This window comes from Festucalex cinctus, chromosome 13, assembly GCF_051991245.1.
Source record: "Festucalex cinctus isolate MCC-2025b chromosome 13, RoL_Fcin_1.0, whole genome shotgun sequence".
Lineage (NCBI taxonomy): Eukaryota > Metazoa > Chordata > Actinopteri > Syngnathiformes > Syngnathidae > Festucalex > Festucalex cinctus.
Window position 1 is genome coordinate 18,574,816 of NC_135423.1, and position 19,259 is coordinate 18,594,074.

The window sequence follows — 19,259 nt, forward strand, 5'->3', positions numbered from 1 at the left end:
AACACACACACCTTTTGTACCGTCATATCTTTTTGGGAACATTTCCATCATCATCATCATCCATCCGTCTTCTATATTTCTTATCTTCACTCAGGTTACAGGTGAGCTGGAGCCTATCCTAGTTCCTTAAATGTTCACAAGTCAATCGCAAGGCACATAAAGCAACCATTCACAATGTGCTTGCAAAGGTTATCCTAGCATCAGTGTCGTGTAGACAAAAAATAAGGCATTAAATCAAAACAGAGAAAGTGTCAAATCATCATTTAAATTACATAAATATTTGATTTCAGTGTATTGAAAAGTAATATGTACAGTAGCAGCGTTGCCCTCTTATTTTGTTAAGCTAAAATGTAGCATGAACCTCAACTTTAATTTCGACTTGCTTTTGGTTGCTCACTTGACATTTTCTGAAAGTCTTCAATTTACTCTGTCACCTTTTTTGCAGCTGAGGAAGAGATCTCCTTCCCACCCACCTACCGATATGAGCGTGGGTCGAGGGACACATATGTTTGGCAGAAGCAGAAAGCGACTGGGGTGTGTTTAGAAATTCACAGACAAAACTTTACCCACACATTTCTGCCAATTTTTATTAATTTGAGGTTTTCAATGTACAGTAAGTCACTCAGATGTGTTCTCTTTTGCTGTCTCAGATGAGGACCAATGTTCCATCCTGGTGTGACAGGATCTTGTGGAAGTCTTACCCAGAAACACACATTGTTTGCAATTCCTATGGTAAGATTATCTATATAATAGTATATAATAGTATCTTATGGTAGTATTTCCAATTTGTTTCCAAGTTCTTCTTCAGCTTTCTTGTAAAATCCAACTGACATGACCTTTTTAATTGCTTACTCTTTTTAGGTTGCACCGATGATATTGTGACGAGTGACCACTCCCCAGTGTTTGGTACATTTGAGGTGGGCGTGACCTCACAATTTGTCTCCAAGAAAGGTATAAATGGAGGAATGACTACAACTAGTAAACTGTGCTAGATCACTTGAAGTAGTCCAGATGTTATCTGTCAGGTTGAATGAATTGAAGTGCTTATTTAGTTTTGGTGTGGTTATGACTTTAGAGTCATTCATGTATTTTGTAAATGGTTTTGAAAATGTACAATATGAGTACTACTCATCCAAGTACAGTTAAACAAAGCAGGTGGGGGAAAAAAACGTTTTTCATTCACAACTAAATTACCACTTCGTTCTGGTTGTTTTGATCTAGGGTTGCCAAAATCTTCCGAGCAGGCTTACATTGAATTCGAGAGCATCGAGGCCATAGTGAAGACTGCTAGCAGAACCAAGTTCTTCATTGAATTCTACTCCACATGTTTGGAAGGTGAGACGAAGCAATCTTTGCCAAACTTCTATTTAGACTGACAGTCATCCCCCGCAAACTGAGTCACAAATATTGTAGACTTCCTGTAGTGGTAACCTAGTGGTTATAATAGAACTTCATCTCTTTCTTCTTTTTCATGTCTCTATACCTCCCTCCCCAATTCCAGGCAGTCAGTATACCTTTACAGCTAGCATCCATTTTGTCCTATGTTCCTCCCACCTCCGCCTGTCCACTCTCTTCACACGTTTTGTATAAAAGTCCAAAGAAACGTCACCCAACTTTTCTCCCCCTCTCCCTTCCCTTTGTCGCCTCTCCCAACCCCTTCTGCCATCCGTTTCTCTCTCTGTCTCTCATGTAGAGTTTAAAAAGAGTTACGAGAACGACAGTCAGAGTAGTGATAACGTCAACTTCCTCCGCGTGGGCTGGTCCAACAAACAGCTGACAACGCTCAAACCTCTTCTATCTGAGATTGAATACCTTCAGGATCAACACCTGCTGCTCACTGTGAAATCCCTGGATGGATATGAATCTTATGGTATAAGCGCAGTCTCTTTTTTTTTTTTTTTTTTTTTTTTTTTTTTTTTTTTGGCTGGGTCCATGAAGTAGTAATCACATGTTTTTATTGCATGTGTGTTTTGACATGGCTGTTGAGTGCAATAATCAGACAAGTGTGTTTGTGTGACCACCAGGAGAATGTGTTTTGGCCCTGAAGTCCATGATTGGCAGCACAGCGCAGCAGTTCCACACTTACCTGTCTCATCGTGGCGAGGAAACAGGAAACATCAGGGGGTCAATGAGGGTCAGAGTCCCTTCTGAAAGAATGGGAACCAGGGAAAGACTCTATGGTATTTGTACATGTGTGAATGGACAATTTTGTAAGGCATGCAGTACATGTTAAAGGTGTATTCAAGGATCTTTGGTCGCTGCGTCTTCCGGGTGGATCATCTTAACGATTGGTTCTCGATCCCGTCAATCAATCTGCCATAACGACGTTGTGCGTGCTCGTCCCTAGCTGCGCATGCGCATTTCGAGTGTTTGTAGCATGTAGCCGCTAAGCTTCGGATTCAGCCATTCATCGTTGTAGCTCCTCCGACCACACCACATACTTTGAAAATGGCTGAAAGCCGCAAGAGGCATGAAGTTGGCCGGCTGCTGAGACTGATGATGATGATGATGATGATGATAATCGCGCGCACCCCCCCCCCCGACGAGCAGGAGAGCTGGTAGGATGGTCTGCCGCATGCGCATTTTTTAAAAAGTGACAAATGGACGTTTGGCTTCTACTTTTTGAGAAGATCCTTGAATACACCTTTAAAAGTTCAAACAACTTTCTCATTCAGGTACATCCAAAATTTTGGTTGATGCTGTAAAATCTTTTTTTTTTTTTTTTTTTTTTTTTTTTTTTTTTAAATCGGTCACATTTTATTTCAGAGTGGATCAGTGTGGACAAAGATGAAACTGGCGTACCCAAAGGGAAATCTACAATGTCATCCAGAGTGGCGCACGAATATGTGAAGTTAGTACACTTTTTGCATTGGGATTAATATGGTCGAGTAACTATACACACCTTGCATAAACACATGGCTAAAAATGTTTGTGTGTGTGTACTGTGTGTTATATTTTTAATGTTAGGGGATGTGTTACGTGACAAATGTGACACAATAGTGTCATAGTCTTGTATTATTATTTTTTTCCCAATGATGTCCTATATTAAACAAAGTAAGTGGTTCTACATTTGATTTAGGGAAATAATATGTAACTTATTTACAATGCTCATGATTCTGTATTTTCTCTGAGCTTTCTATAGTCTAAAAGAGCTGCCACATTTGTATCACACACATCAATATTTTTCTGCAGGCAACCTGTGGTTCGTAAACAGCTTGGAGAGCTGGGGAAGGTCAATGAAGAGGGTGAGAAAAACAACAAGGAGGAAGCTGCTTCAAGGTTGGTAATCCACGGGTCACCAACGTGGTGCCTGCAAAGGCCACATAAGTAGCCCGCAGGGCTGTTCTAATAATAGCTCACCAGTGAAAGGACATTGTGATTTCATAAGAATGTTTTAGAAGTAATCATTTAAAAATGCAGAATGCAAAAGTTTGGTTACCCCAATCTACAATTTTACTATTATCTACAGTTTAGGACATCTATAATTTAGGACATATTTTGATCATGGAACACTTTCTACAAAGGTCACACCTGGTGATGGTTGGCCGCCCCACATGACATTTTCAACTTAGTTATCAGGCTAACAACTTATGTCAATGACCCATCATAATTCACAACTAGACTGCTTATTTCATACGATAGCCAATTAAATTTGCTAAGATATTAGAAGAAATAAACACAACTAGTACTTGTTTTAATTCCTTAAAATTAAAAGCATGTGAAAATACTTCGATAGTATTTTTCTATACACAAACGGGTCACAATAACGTCTAAGGGTTTTAAATGAATATTTTCTAAATTTGGTAATAGTCATCTATATACAGTACACAGTATATACATTTATTTTAAAATTTATTGGACTAATGTGTAGAATTTGTGCAAACAAGTGTGTCCAAGCCAAATTGTTTCACCACCACCTGTTGGGAGTAGCATGGTTAATCGTAGCGTGTAATTACATAGTTATACATTAGGTATAACAGTATATCTAAAGTATACAGTGCTTACAAAACAGTTTTGTGTGTATAAAATTAAAAATTGAAAAGTGTGTTTCCGCCCGGTTTCGAACCGGGGACCTTTCGCGTGTGAGGCGAACGTGATAACCGCTACACTACGGAAACCAATTGAAAACCAATGGGTCTAAGGCCAGCTAATATAACAGACGCATAATAGCGATGGTCGGCGACTTACGAATGGCTGTTTCCCGTTACGAGTTGACTTCACAACCTGAAAACAACTACAAACAACAAGAAATGTTGGGGGAAAAAACGAAGGCGCAATCGTTGTTACGACTACCAGGTGGTCCTCATTTTGTAGTTCATTGCTTCGTTAGTTTTCTTGTTGGAACAGACTGATACCATTTTGGACTATACTGCCACCTACAGGTAAATGAATGCATTGCATTCTTAGAATAGCTCACCAGTGAAAGGACATTGTGATTTGATAAGAACGTTTTTTAAAATAAAAAATAGTTTAAAAAATAAAATAAAATCAGAACACTAGCAGAGAGTTATGAAAATATAATATATATATATATATATATATATATATATATATATATATATGTATATATATATATATATATATATATATATATATATATATATATATATATATATGTGTGTATATATATATATATATATATATATGTGTATATATATATATATGTGTATATATATATGTGTATATATATGTATGTATATATATATGTGTATATATATGTATATATGTATATATGTGTGTGTACATATATATACATATATATATATACATATATATATATACATATATATATATACATATATATGTATGTATATATATATGTGTATATATATTAGGGGTGTCACGATTCGCCAACTCCACGATTCGATTTAAATTTCGATTTTGGGGTCACGATTCGATTTTTTTTTCGATTTTTTTTTTTTTTTTTTTTTTCCGCTCCCCCACTTTATAACACAGAGGCATATGCTTCTGTAGGCTAAGGCTAGTCTATGATCATTGGTTCTATTCATTGTACAGTAAATCTTATTTCAAAAGATCGGCTACATATAGGTGATGCAATTTCCATATTATTTTTGTGTAAATTTATGTAATATATGATAATTGACATTAGGCAGGAATGATCAAATTCAAAGAATTTATTTACAATATAAAGTTAACCGTCTTGTTCTTACTGAAGTGTAAAATAAAAAATAAAAAAACAAAAACAAAAAGTCACAGTGGGTGCCTGCCATCTATTGACTGTTTTTGGTTACAACAGTGTGCTGTGCGTTCCTCTTAAAATAATGTGCAATGTGCAACAACAACAAAAAATATATTGTATCCAAAGTCATGGAACAAATACAGCCTGAACAAACTATATCCCAACATTTACAGTTGCTGGGCATACTGTAGCGTGGTTCAAGTACACTAATTAAATGTTTGAATCCAGCGTTTTCCAAGGCTGCAGGTCTGCTGCTATAAATAGACCTATGGATCTGGCGTTTCGCGCGAGCTGAAGTGTGTGGAAGTTTCACTGTAAATGAGGATGAAATAGTTGGTTGGACCGTTGTTTTCCCACTTCTAGTTGAATTTGATAAATCTAAATCTTTGTGATGCCTGCGTAAATGTCCCGCCGCCGGCTCCGCTCCCCTAGTATGTATGTGTGTGTTTGTGTCGGCTGGTGCCCGTATAATGGTACTTCAGTTTGAATGCGCCAGCGCGACACTCTGATTGGAGGACTGTGCCAGCGCGACACTCCGATTGGACGACTGTGCCAGCGCGACACTCCGATTGGACGACTGTGCCAGCGCGACGCTATTGTGTATCCGTGTATTATACCCCTATTGTTGTTTCTCCTCCGTTCTGTCAGTTCTGTCAAATGCGGTTATTATTTGTTCACCTTCCACTTTCACTCCCTTGTCAAACCCCTGCCTGAAATTTCAATTAAAACTACTCAGATGTTAAAGTCGACCCGTGTTTATCTACTCTATATTTTCTGTTATTGTGTTACTTCCCTTCCCCTTGACGAGCCGGGCGTAACACCGTGGCCGAGTACAGTACGCGCACATAGCATATCTTGCAACTGTGGTCTTTTTATCGACAACGTGAACGTTGTCGACATAACTCACCGGGAACGCAAAATGTTTCCAAACTGGTGACGAGAGAAGCGGGAGCGGCTTGAAGCACCATTGCTGTGTCTGTCCGCGCTTGCCATCATGACTGCAGGAGAAGTCAGCTAACAAGTGCCGTTAGCTAGTAGCTGAATGGCTGCGTCTCATTTGCTTTCCTGGGAGGTGGCGGTGGCGGCGGTGGCGGCGGGCGCGGGGGGGGGGGCATCGAATCGTGTGTCCTCTCTTCTATTTCGATGCTCGAAATCGTGACGTAATTTCGATCGATTTCGATAAAAAATCGAAATCGTGACACCCTTAATATATATGTATATATGTATATATATATATATATATATATATATATATATATATATATATATATATATGTGTATATGTATATATGTATATGTATATATGTATATGTATATATATATATGTATATATATATATATATGTATATGTATATATATATATGTATATATATATATATATATATATGTATATATATATGTATGTATATGTATATATATGTGTATATATATATATATATATATATATATATATATATATTATTATTATTTTTTTTTTTATTTATTTTTTTTATTTCTGTTCCATGGATGGTGCCATTCACAAAGATGAATATTGTTCATCATTAACAATAATATAGACTATTATTGAAGGTAATTTGAGGAAATGTGTTTTTTAGAAGTGTGTATCAAATTAGTAATCAGTAGTCAAGAAAGTCAAAAAAGTTGCTGACCGCTGCTTGAATCTAATATCAACACAAAATCTGTTTTGTGACACAGATTGACCTCATTTCATCATATATTAATGAAATTAGCTCCAGGGTAAAACTTAGCCATCACAAAACTCATCATATATAAATATATATATATATATATATATATATATATATATATATACTGTAACTGTACTCAACTCAAGTTTATTTAAGTAAAACAAGAAGAAAACAAACATAAGTATACAAGTAAATAAAATTTACATCAATAGATTAATAACAAGAAATATGTGAGTGAATAAATAAGTAAGTAAATAGAATAAACGTCAAATTGTAAGTGGAACTTGAACCCATTTTTTTTTTTTTTTTTTTTCAAAAAATACATTTTATGTGCCACCACTAATCAAAACAGTATTCTGGTTAATATTGCATTTGTGGAGTAAAAATTAAACTGAATAAAGTCATCAAGCTCAGGGTGCTGCATTGTTGGGCAATATTGCCATCTACTGGCGGCCGAAATTAATGTCTTATCGAAAGTTGCACATCTCATATGACTATACCTGGAAAACAGTTTGGACTGTCCACGCAGACCATTTCTGGGTGTATCCTCTCTCTCACTCAAAGAAGAAGCCTCTAGCATACCCATTACCCAAAGATCTACTTTAATATAATTTTGAAAATATTTATTGAATTTTTAAATCTGTGATTGTCAGTTACAGAACGCATCTTAACTTCTCAACTCAACTTCAACTTTATTCCAGACTCTAAGTCCAATACAAACGAATAACAAAATATACACCATCAAAAAACAATAAAAGAACAATAAAAAACAATAAAAAACATTAAAAACCAATAAAAAACAATAAAAAACAGGGGGACTGTTATACAGTCATCAGGCAGTCATACCAATGTTGCCACATCCTAGACTGATACCGTACAGCACTACACTTAATATCAGTCAAAGACAGCACAACTTCATTCATAGTCCTATTCAAGCGACAAATAAAACTGTATACAAGCTTTCGCAAAGTAGCTTGTAATCCGTTTATTCTAGCTGTAACAAACAGCTCACTTGCTCTAGTCCATCTTGGTCTCCTAAGGAGCACCCGCAAAGCGTCATTGTAGGCCACCTGCAGCCTTTGCAAACTTCCTTTCTTGTAGTTTGACCACAGGTGAGCTGTGTACAGCGGTGTACAGTATGATTTAAACAATTCGATCTTCACCTTGTCCGTACAGAAACCAAACCTGCGAGCCAGAGTGTTTGCTTGTGCGTATAATGTCCTACATTGCCTATACATGTCATCATCATCAGACAGATCTTCTGTGAATATATGTCCCAGATACTTTATTTTATTCCTCACATGAAGCACAATATTGGACAGATAAAAAGCAGGAAATGTCAGACCTTTGTCTTCCCTCGTTCTACATATCATAATCATACTTTTATCTGCATTATACTTGATGTCATGCTCCAAACCATAACTAGCACAGGTGTTGAGCAATTGTTGTAAACCAGCAGTACTCGGGCTGAAAACCACCAAATCATCTGCATACATCAGATGATTTAGCAGCAAATCACCACTATAACAGCCAGTATTGCATGCCTTCAGCCTTACTGACAGCTCATCCAAATATAGGTTAAAAAGAACTGGGGATAATACCCCCCCTTGTCTAACCCCATTTGTAGCGCGAAATGGTAAGGAGACACTGTTCCCCCATTTAATTCTCATCGTCTGCTGAGCATACCAATAGGTTAAAATTCGAACAATATAATTTGGCACACCCCTCTGTATCAACTTCATAAACAGCTTCCTGTGATTTACCCTGTCGAAGGCCTTGGATGCATCCAAAAAGCACATAAAAATGGATGAATTCTGAGCTTTATATTTACTAATAATTTCTTTAAGAGCATAGATACACATATCTGTACCTAAATTTGCTTTATAACCGAACTGGCTGTCTGAGGATGTAACAATTTTTAAGATTTTATCCAGCAATATTGCTTCAAGAACTTTCGACACAGTACTGGCCAAAGCAATTGGTCTATAGTTATCTGAACTACCAATCTTCCCAGCTTTATCTTTAATAACAGGAACTAATAGCACAGTTAGCATGGAGTCAGGCAAAAACCCATGAACAAAAAAAGCTGTGAAACAAATGGAGATCAGGGGAAGTAACCTCGCACTTGCAAACTTTAAGTGCTCAGCTGAGATGCCATCCAAACCAATAGCTTTATTATTTGACAAATTGGAGATAGCTTTCAGTACTTCATGACCAAGGATTGTATCTGAGCTGTCAACTTCATTCACACAGTAAGTGTTACTCTGTACACAATTAAATAACCTACTATAATGTTGCCGCCATAACTCCAAGATATTATCTGTTCCAGTTTTACCATCAACAGCACATGGTAGAGAATTTTTTGTTTTCATGGCCCTAACCTGCTTCCAAAATTCATATGTGTTGTTACACTGCAGTTTCCTGGCCATAGAATCAGCTCTCATTGCCTGCTCATTTTTTACAATGAAGCGTAGTGCATATTTATATTGTGCATTAGTGACCCTCTTATACTCATAAATTGGACCACATCTTGGCCTTCCAGCCAGCATCCACTCTCTAGAAGCATCACGTGCCTTTGCATAGAATTCTGCCACATGAGCATTCCATCCCGGTTTTACTTTCTTTTTAAATTTAGGCTTTTGAAAACATTTACTTGACCTAATCAATGAATCCATTATATCCTCATACATAGAAGAAATAGCTAATATATGATCAGAGTTCTTACAGTTATTATCTCTACACACTACTGCTTCTCGAGGCAGATGTATAGTTTCTAATAAGATATCCGTACTTGCACAATATAATACAATGTCTTCTTGTGCGAGAGAACTCCAATCCAAATACAGTCTACTTTCATTACAACAGTTTTCCGTTAGAGGCAACAATTGATCATTTATCTCCATCCCAAATGGTAAATGGTCAGCTGTTGATACATCATAAAGGATGCTCATATCTGTCAGAGAAGCGTGTGCGTCCGCTGTTGCGACACAGTGATCCAACCAAGAGGTCGTATGCCACGCCTCACTAATATATGTAAAACTATTTACAGGCAGTAGGTCTCTGGATGACAAAATCAAGCCACTGTCATCACAGAACTGTGTCAAATGATTTGCAAAAAGTGACTTACTATCAGTAATGTCTGCATTCATGTCCCCAATAATAAATACATTAGAACACTTATTTTCCTGTATAAAAGAATTCATAAAAGCTAATCTATATAAATACTCAGTTTCATTAAAAGTACACTCATATGGGGTGTAAACATTCAGTATTACACATTCCTTTCCGTTACATGTCAACTGAATTGCTATGCACCAGTCCACTCCGAGCCTAATTATATTTACACAGGAATCAAGTCTTTTATTCCAGAGAATTGCTACTCCTCCAGGAATACGTCCACGTATTATTCCATCACTAATGTCGACGCTGGACTCTCCTGCTCCATGAAAGTTATCATTCATTGAGTTCAATCCCTCTAGATCCTGTTTTGTCAGAAACGTCTCTTGCAAACACAGCAAATCACACTGTTCCAACAGGCGATCAACAACCATTCGCCGAGCTCGATCCTCCACAGTCTGCCCCAAACGCAGACCGCGACAGTTGTACGACAGGACTTTCAAACCCATGTTGAATCTAGCGAATGCTGCAGCCCACCTAAGCCCCACTCATCTGCGCTCCCAAGCTAGCATCATTCGAGCCAGTAACACCAGCCCTGCTGCGCTGCTCATAAAAGCGTCTCACATAGGCTCCGTTCGGCCATATCTCAGGGTTATACATTTCAGCTACCTCTTGACACTCAGCAGTAACTTTAAATGAGGAGAATCTATTATTAGCAGTGACTATTTTCTGGCAAGCCACTTCGCGTCCAAGCTGCTTCCGAAGGTAGTCAGACAATGTCTCTGTGTCCAGATCAGGCGAGAATTTAGTAGCGAAGACACTCACCAGTTTTGTCGTCACTGTTTTAATATGGTCACCAACCGCTCCTGTGCCCACAATTGCCATGCCTTTACCTGGCTTCTTCTTCAGACCAGGCGCAATGTTGACGCGGGTTCCCTTATGACCAGCTCGTGGCTTCCCCTGTTTGACAACAGTTGACCACTTTGGCGATCCAGGCAAATGCGTTGTTCGCCGTGCAGTAATCGCTTCCGCCATGCCGCCACTGATCGTAGTCTTAGCCCTGTTTCCACAGGTAGCATCGCTAGTTGAGTCAGTCACAGCCTCCAGGTTCAAACAGCTGACAGCACTCTCACGCGCAGGCCCGATCACTTCCGAGACATCACCACTCCGTGACGTGCCGCCGGCACACTCCTGCTGGCTGTCATCCCGGCAGACCAGGCGGCCACTGTTGACTTCACTCGCGGCGTCTTCCAGGTTGCAAACCCGGCGATTGACATCCTTGGTGATCACGCGAAGATCCGCGCATACTTCCCCCTGAAGTTGCAGCACACTCCTCAAGGCACCAATGTCAACTTGTAATTGTTCCATTTTCTTGAGCAGACTGCATACATCCATGCTAGTGAATGTCACAGGGGGCAAAGCCTCCAAATAGTGCGATACAAAATGCGGTACCTCTTCCCCACATTCGTTCAGTACTTTCAGACAACTCTTCACGTTGTTAATGTCTTTTTGTGCTCCTTTATGTGCTATATTGCGCTGCGTTGTTTGACACACCTCAAACAGCACCTTCTTGGAAGCCTCAATGGACTCCGAGTCAAACGTGTTAACTGCCAGCATAACAATTTCATCCTGGCTCAGTGTTCTCAATTTTACAGCAAGGAAGTTTAAAAGTTCATCCTCCACTATTAGTTTGTTGTCCACAGTCCTGTATATTTCAGGTTTTTGCCGAGCATGACAGAGAGTAGGAGCGGCTGCCACATAAGCTGCTGCTCCACCCGCCATCTTGATTTAACCATGGATGTAGCCCGAATAATCATCAATCATTGTTCAGCTGTTCTTTCTTGTGTTCAGGCCAAAACAGGATTCTTCTGATGGTGATCAGTCTGTCGGCAAAAACAGCTACAATAACCCCGCCTACTACATTTTGGAAGGGGTTCCCAATCAATCGGCTGCTGCTATGTCATCCGAACTTCTCCCATCCACCACACCCCAGGCAACGAAAGCCCCCCCTTCCATCGCTGTAGCCCGGATCAAACCCCCATGCCCCCCCGCAGGACCCTCTCACCCACGCAGACCCATGACAGGTCACACGGTACGTGCCATCAGTGAGGAGGGGTCTTCAGAGGATGACGTTTGTATAGGAGGAGCACAGGGGGCGACCACCATGGGGAGCACACTTAATCGACCACCTCCGGATTTCCCACCCCCTCCTCTCCCAAAGGGAGCCATGGAGATGGCCGTGGAGGCACCTTTCCTGAAGCCCCGCTCGCTTCACCCGGATCTCGCTGAGGTCAAGATCCCTGCGGTTGGTGCCGGCGCCCCGCTGGAAAGCTTCAGGCGGGGAGGCGGAGCTGTCGGTGGCGGGGCGCTGGACGACCAGTCTTGTTCTGTGCTGCAGATGGCAAAGACGCTGAGCGAGACCGAGTTTCCGGGGCAACCTCCCCGTGCTCCCTCTGCACCGCCTCCCCTTCGGGGGCAGATCATGGGTTTGGGTCTGGACTCTTGCCGCACCTTCCCACCCAGAAATGCCATCACAGAAAGTATTGCTGAGGATCTTCCCGAAGAGGTGAGAAGCTTCATGTTTGTAATTCTAGCCTAATCTTGCTATGATTAGCCTTGACATTTAATTAAATTTTCCTGTTTTAGGCACTTTGGGGTAGCAGCAGCTCATCTTTGTCAGTGGGGGACTCTTCAGTGGGGGAGTGGCTGCAGAGATTGGGACTTGAGAGGTATGAGCAGGGCCTCCTGCACAACGGCTGGGACGACCTGGAGTTTCTTAGGTATGCGATGAAGCTGATTATCATGCTCGAAACTATTGCTATTAAATTGGCAATCAATCTTGACTGTGTCTACCTTTTGCCCCATGTCAGATGGGATCCACCTTATTCATGATTCTAAACCAGAGGTCTGCATTCTGCGGCACTGGAGCCACATGTGGCTCTGTCGCCCCTTCTTCTGTGGCTCCATGTGAGCGCTTAAAAATAATAAAAAAATTAGTAGAAATTAATTGTTACACATATTAACTTTATTTTTAGATAACATATTATTAAATGTATTAATGATTTTGATTTTTTTTAATGAATAATTAAATATTCAAGAAAAATGTCGGTCCAAATTTTTAAGTTGTCAGAAAATGAGAGATAGAAGGTAGATGAAAAAAGTTTTTTTTAAATTACCTAAAAATGTCCAAAAAGGAAGAGGAAATGCAGAACCATGAAATGTCAATTAAATTTCCCAAATAGTCAGAAAATTTATTTTTAAAAAGGCAAGAAAAAAATGTTTAAAAAGTAACTGTAAAATGTACAAAAAAAAAAAACTACAAATCCCAAAAATTACTATAAAATGTCCACAACATTGCCAAAAAAGTCTAAAAATTTATTCAAGAAAAGGTACGAAAGAAAATAAAAAAAGGTAACTGTAACATGTTCAAAAGCAAGAAAGAATCCCGACAATTACCATAAAATGTGCACAAAATTGCCATAAAATGTCCCCAAAAAAATGATAGCAAAAAAGGCAGAAAAAAATAGCCATAAAATGTCCAAAAAGGGAAGAAGAGGAAGAAAATTACAATAATATGTCCATAACATTTTCAAAAATAAGAAATACAGAAGATTAAAGATAGAAGAAAATTAATCTCAAAGTATTGGATGCTGCATATTTTTCTGTTATGGTGTAGCTCAAATTAACACTGTCTTGGGCCCTCAATACATTAGACTAACACTAACACAGTTTCGTTCATCACAATCTTCACGTTTTGTGACTTCGGACATATTTTTGGTTCTTTATTTGTCCTAAAATCGCTCTTTTGACAATAAAGGTTGCCGACCCCTGTCCTAAATATATATTATATAGATATTATTATTAATATTAATATTAATATTAATATTATCATCATCATGATATCGTTTGAATATAACTTGATATTGATGAATAGTAATCTATTTATCATACATTTTTATACCGGGAAAATGTAAAGCTGTTGAAAACACTATATAAGTAAAGTTGACTTGACTTGACTTCCTTCATTTTGCAGTGACATCACAGAGGAGGACCTGGAGGAGGCAGGCGTACTTGACCCCGCCCACAAGTGCATCCTGCTGGAGAGCCTCAGGCAGCAACAGAAACTGTAGTGAATGAGCCTGAGGACTTTTTATTTTATTTTATTTCTTTATTAATACATTCAAGACAGTATGTTGCCATCCCACAAGGCAAAATGTCAGCAGAAGTGAATGGGAATGTGCCATTTGACATCCAATTCTGAGAGAGCTTCCCTTTTTTTTTTTTTTTTTTTTTTTTGTTAAACTCTTGACTTGTTGACAGCATCCCCTTTCAACATCCTTCAACTGGATGTTTTAGACGCGGCCTTATTTAAAGGTCATCGGATGATACAGTAATACAGAGGGAAAGCTTATTGTCATGAGTAGCAAATCTTTTTAGCCGTCATGTCATGACATCTATTCTAACTTCTGACACGAGCCACCTCAGCAGGAGAGCAAAAATGGATGCCTTTTGTTCCAGCGTCTTGACATTTCAAGCCTTCTGACCACACGTGATGACAAAGTGGGCCAAGTCTCAGGTATTTCCCCATGAATGGTCGCAACCTGGAAGTCATGTGGGAGGAAGTCAATCCAGTTGGGGTAAATGTCAAGCCACAAAGAGAAAAAAAACTGAACGTGGCAGCTGCACGAGGACGGTGCACAAAGGACCTCGATCACGTGGACTGAACTCACGCTTTTATATTTATAGTGTTGTTTCATTTTTTGTGAGGGTAAAGGGAAATGGTGTAAACCAGTAGTGAAAGAGCTATAAGTGCATACATCGTTGAGATTAGTTTGTGATACACACTTCATGTTGGTATTCCAGCTTGCTTGTGGTTGTGACACTTTGGTTCAGTCACCATGCACTCAAATGCTCAGAAAGGGACAAAACCAGGCATAGTCATAGAGCAGTTTTAAGAAAGCCAAGTCCGTTCACTAACCTGTTTTAAAAAAATTAACAGACTGTAGTATAGTCTGAGAGGAAACACTGGTCGCCAAAGAATTCTTTTCAAACTGGTTATTTTATAGTAGACAAGGACCATGACGTCAATTTTGCACACGTAGAAGAGGTCAAATGATGCAAGTTAAGAGTGGAAAGGAATTTTTTCTGGTTCTTGGCATTGATGATATGACCACTAGATGGCGCTGCTACACCATGAGCTCGAACAGCTCGTGACTGGAACCCTGACGACGCGTTCACTTTTGAGCACTCCGCAGTATTGTTAGGCTATGAAAAAAAAAATGCAACTAATGTGAGTTGTTACCTGGTCAAGTCAATTCTGTTAGTTCCTATAGTTGATGTAAAAGCCATTGTAGTGTTTTAAATGAGGGCTCATCACACACCGTTCTGAATTAACCTCTTGCTACAACCTGACTGTAAGAACGCTTTAAATGTTAAATGTTATGTTGTGTGAGCGAGTGAGTTTCAGATACTGTATTGTATGCCCTAAAACACACCCTTGTTTAAAAGTCTGTCATATTTAACTTAACCTGCCGTGCGTGTTTGCTCCTACCATGTCTTGTTTCTTGCTTATTCTCTGTTGGTTGTGTTAAGTTAATGAAAATTGCATAGCTACATGTTCCTTTTCAATTAAATTGTAACATGTTTCCTTACTTCCATTTCTTCTGTTGTGTAATCAGAAAAGTCAAGTTATGCCATTGATGTGACATACATACCTCAGGGAAAGAAAGGCCGTGGTTGTAATGGATATTAAGGCACGCACACAAGAACACGTCATTGAACGCATCGCATTCCATAATGTGATTTATTAGAATAATCAGTAGTGCTATACGGTCTCATTCACTGCAATGAAATCATTCTGGAAAGCAATGTCAGGAAAAGAAAAAAAAATAACCAACTTCTATATTCCTAATATTTTATATTACTAATTACAGGATTTACACTCACAAAAAGTTATGAGGAAATTAGACTTCCTTAATGACATTTAAAAAATTAATAAATACATTTTTCAGTAGATATCACAGCTGAACGGGATTGCAACCAAGTACAAATAGATGATTTTTTTTTTTCTGGAGTGGAGACAGCATATATAATAGACACAATAGAACCCTTATCTGTCACATGTCGCCATCCTTTCGTTTCACCCTTATCAACTGGAAGTGAGCAAGAACATCTGACACTTCCTTCAAAGTGAGCTGGAAATTAATCCAAAAAGTCCGAAACAGGTAAAAACCCTGCAGGTCTGTAATAAGTACTTGAAAGATGAGCTTGGCCAATGCAAAGCGGCCTCAAGTTGTTCTCCTTTCTACTTTGTGAACAAAGTGGCGACTGTTTGGTGAGGCAAGGCATGATGGGCCTGAAAGCACCGGGGGGTCACAGAGGGAGGTCACGGGCCTGCACTTGTTACAGTAAGGAGGGAAGAAGGGATGAACCGAGGGGGCTTTCTAATTGGATTGAGGGGCTCCTCTTGCTTGTGCTAGACCTCTGTGTGGTGAGGAAGTTGCTCAATGTTTGGACTTCAGCTTAGGACTCGTACCTGACCACCATGCTCATGAAGTCTGACGCTTCGTGCTTGTTTATGTGTCAGTAGGCAAGACTGAGGCTGTGTCTGAATGTCCACCCTTCACCCCTCATTCACTATATAGTCCAGAACTGTATGGTGACCTAATATATAGTGCCTTCATTCTGTTTGGGGGATTCGGACAGCCAGCTCACTACGTTCTCCTCGTCGCACATCACATGACCACAGTACACTTCATGACGCACCGGCGAATACATCTTCAACTATTTATTGTTAATAAAAATGTTTTAAAACAGTGTTTTGTTGTCTTTGTCGTACACATTTTCAACTTAAAAGAATAGCATCGCTTCGATGCTCGCGCCATTTCCCCCACTCCATACTCGCAAGGCATTGTGGTCTATACCAACCCGTTGCGTGAGCATCCCCGTTTACTACTTTTCAAAGTGCATTGTGGGTAATTTAGTGCACTACATTTCTCCTCCCTGGACATTCGGACACCTCTACAAAATGGCGTGAGCCCTGAGTAGTGCCCTGTAGAGGGAGTAGTGTGCATATTCGGACACAGCCTTGTTCTTCGAGTGTATATTTTGAGGTGACTGATGAGGTTTGAGAGTCAGATTAGTGGTCAATCGTGTCCTGGTTCTCCCTCGAACGTTTCCCCGTCTGTGCTTCAGAAGAGGTTCGTCTTGATGGTGGCGTTGGGTTTTCTGTGGAAGGAGGACAGGACTCCGGCGAAAGGCCCCGTCATACTGTCCGCCGGCTGCCAGGCCTTCAGAATCTCCTGAGTCTGGGCGGCGGGCTGGGCCACGGCCGGGTTGGACGGCCCCAGGCCGGACCAGCCGGCCGCCTTGAGCCCCTGCAGCACCGGAGAGGCGGAGGCGTTGACGTAGCCGCCGTTGGCCGGAGCCGGGCTGGGGCTCAGGCTGGAGGGGCTGCCCAGGTTCCCGTTGGCCGAGCCCGGCAGCGAGGCCGTGCTGTCGGGCGTGGGGCTGCAGGTGGATTCTTTGGACTCGTCGTCGTCCGATGAAGATCTGGTCTCGCCGCCTTTCTTCCCCCCGGAGCCGGAGCTGCTCGTGTTGCCTCCTGCGCCGGAGTTGTTGGCTTTGGCGTTGGCGGCGCGCTCCTGCTTGCGGAACTTGGCGCGCCTGTTCTGAAACCACACCTGGCACACGCACACAAACACACGCGCATCAGGTGCTGCTTCAGATGGAGATCAAATCTGAACCACCTGCTCTTCTCTCACCTGTACTCTGGCTTCTGTCAGGTCTATCTTCAGAGCCAGCTCCTCTCGGGTGTAAATGTCCGGGTAGTGGGTCTCGGCGAAGACCCTCTCCAGCTCCTTCAGCTGGGAACTGGTGAACGTGGTCCGGATGCGCCTCTGCTTCCGTTTCTCGTTCAGACCGGAAGGGTCTGAGAAGAACTTGTAAGGGACTATATGAGAGGAGGGAGGAAATGTTTTATTGACAGTCAGTTTTTGAAAATCAACCGAGATGTCATACTAAAAAAATAAAGAAATAAAATAATAATAATAATAATAATAATAATAATAATAAATAATGATGATGATGATAAACACTAACATCAAATATTAAAAATAAAATAACATCAGAAAATCATTTTTTTTAACATAAATGTTTATATATTTAAAAAAAAAAAATAATCGGTTTTTTTCGTATCGAACTATAGTAAAAATTAAAAGAATATCTTATTTTTATTCCCTACACTGCATTTACAGTAAATGGCAAAACAAGTTTCCAGCTAATTATTGTGAAATATCAGTCAATTGCTGTAAAATATATGACATAATTTTTAACTGTATTATTAATTTGTTACTTCAGAATAAGTAATTTATAAGGAAGTGTTCAAATTAATTTGACGTAATCAAATGAGTTCATTTTCAATTTCAGTTTTATTTCTCATGCAATAGGCCTAACTCAGAAATCAAACATTTGTATTTCTTAATATTTATTTATTTATTTATTCATTCATTCATTCCAAATAAAATGTATAGGCCTCAGATGTAAACTTCTTATTATCTTATATCTTAATTTCCTTTCCCCCTGCACGTGCGCCTGTCCGATTACGTCCAAGGTAATTTTCTCGGCGTGTACCTGACGAGTACGGCGTGGGCTGGTGGTCCCGGAGGGCTCCCAGGGTGCAGCTGGCGGTGCTGAGCGGGGTGCAGGCCGGGTTGGAGAAGGGTCCGCTGCGGATGGGGTTGTACTGGAACGAGCTGGCCTGGCTGCACGAGCTGAAGTCCGCGTAGGCCGACGCTTCCATGGCGGCCATGCACGAGTCGTAGGAGTTCAGGTAGGAGTAATCCATTTTATACATGGAGCTCAGCCGGTGGCGGCACCGGGGCGCTGGGAGTCACTGGATGGAGCCACTTGCTTTCTGCCGTGGTGGGGGTTCGGGGGGGTGTTGCTCCGGTATCCGAGCACAACGTCTCCCAAAAAGTTGCCGTGTTTTGGAGTATAGAATCCCGCTCGTCTTGCCGTCTCTGCTGCCTCTCGACGCGTTTGACAGCCCCGCTCGCTCGCTTGCCTGCTTATAATAAAGTTGGCAGAGCGGCGCACAATAGCGAGGCGGTGGTCTTGTTTCCATGACAATGCTGGCCCCGCCCACGCGCATTCGGAACACCGCGCAGGCCTGCTCGCTCCGTCCAAAAACACCGGATTTCGTTTCGAGCCCATTATCGGACAACTCTTCATTATTGTCTCGCTCACTTTGGATG

General features: G+C 40.6%; 2 protein-coding genes, 1 long non-coding RNA gene and 1 other non-coding gene across 4 annotated transcripts in view; 1 reads left to right on the forward strand and 3 right to left on the reverse strand.

Moving 5' to 3' along the window:
* Positions 1–15,656, forward strand: part of inppl1a (inositol polyphosphate phosphatase-like 1a) — a 37,905-nt gene extending 22,249 nt beyond the window's left edge. Inside the window, exons 17-27 of the mRNA XM_077540879.1 lie at positions 446–534; positions 651–732; positions 862–951; positions 1,222–1,335; positions 1,694–1,870; positions 2,025–2,180; positions 2,767–2,851; positions 3,193–3,279; positions 11,857–12,571; positions 12,652–12,785; positions 14,039–15,656. Coding sequence (XP_077397005.1) covers positions 446–534; positions 651–732; positions 862–951; positions 1,222–1,335; positions 1,694–1,870; positions 2,025–2,180; positions 2,767–2,851; positions 3,193–3,279; positions 11,857–12,571; positions 12,652–12,785; positions 14,039–14,135 — 1,826 coding nt within the window. The 3' untranslated portion in view covers positions 14,136–15,656. The remainder of the gene's footprint in view (positions 1–445; positions 535–650; positions 733–861; positions 952–1,221; positions 1,336–1,693; positions 1,871–2,024; positions 2,181–2,766; positions 2,852–3,192; positions 3,280–11,856; positions 12,572–12,651; positions 12,786–14,038) is intronic.
* On the reverse strand, positions 20–4,317 carry LOC144033085 (uncharacterized). Its single transcript, XR_013287866.1, has 3 exons — positions 4,189–4,317; positions 2,087–2,147; positions 20–125 (listed from the first exon to the last, which is right to left on the reverse strand). It is a non-coding gene; the product is annotated as an uncharacterized LOC144033085 (long non-coding RNA).
* Positions 4,046–4,118, reverse strand: trnav-cac (transfer RNA valine (anticodon CAC)). Its single transcript has one exon. It is a non-coding gene; the product is annotated as a tRNA-Val (tRNA).
* A 138-nt stretch (positions 15,657–15,794) lies between the features above and the next one.
* On the reverse strand, positions 15,795–19,178 carry phox2a (paired like homeobox 2A). Its single transcript, XM_077541347.1, has 3 exons — positions 18,637–19,178; positions 17,769–17,956; positions 15,795–17,687 (listed from the first exon to the last, which is right to left on the reverse strand). The coding sequence occupies exons 1-3, from the start codon at positions 18,857–18,859 to the stop codon at positions 17,196–17,198; spliced, it is 903 nt and encodes a 300-aa protein (XP_077397473.1). The 5' UTR covers positions 18,860–19,178; the 3' UTR covers positions 15,795–17,195.
* Between the last annotated feature and the right edge of the window lie 81 nt (positions 19,179–19,259).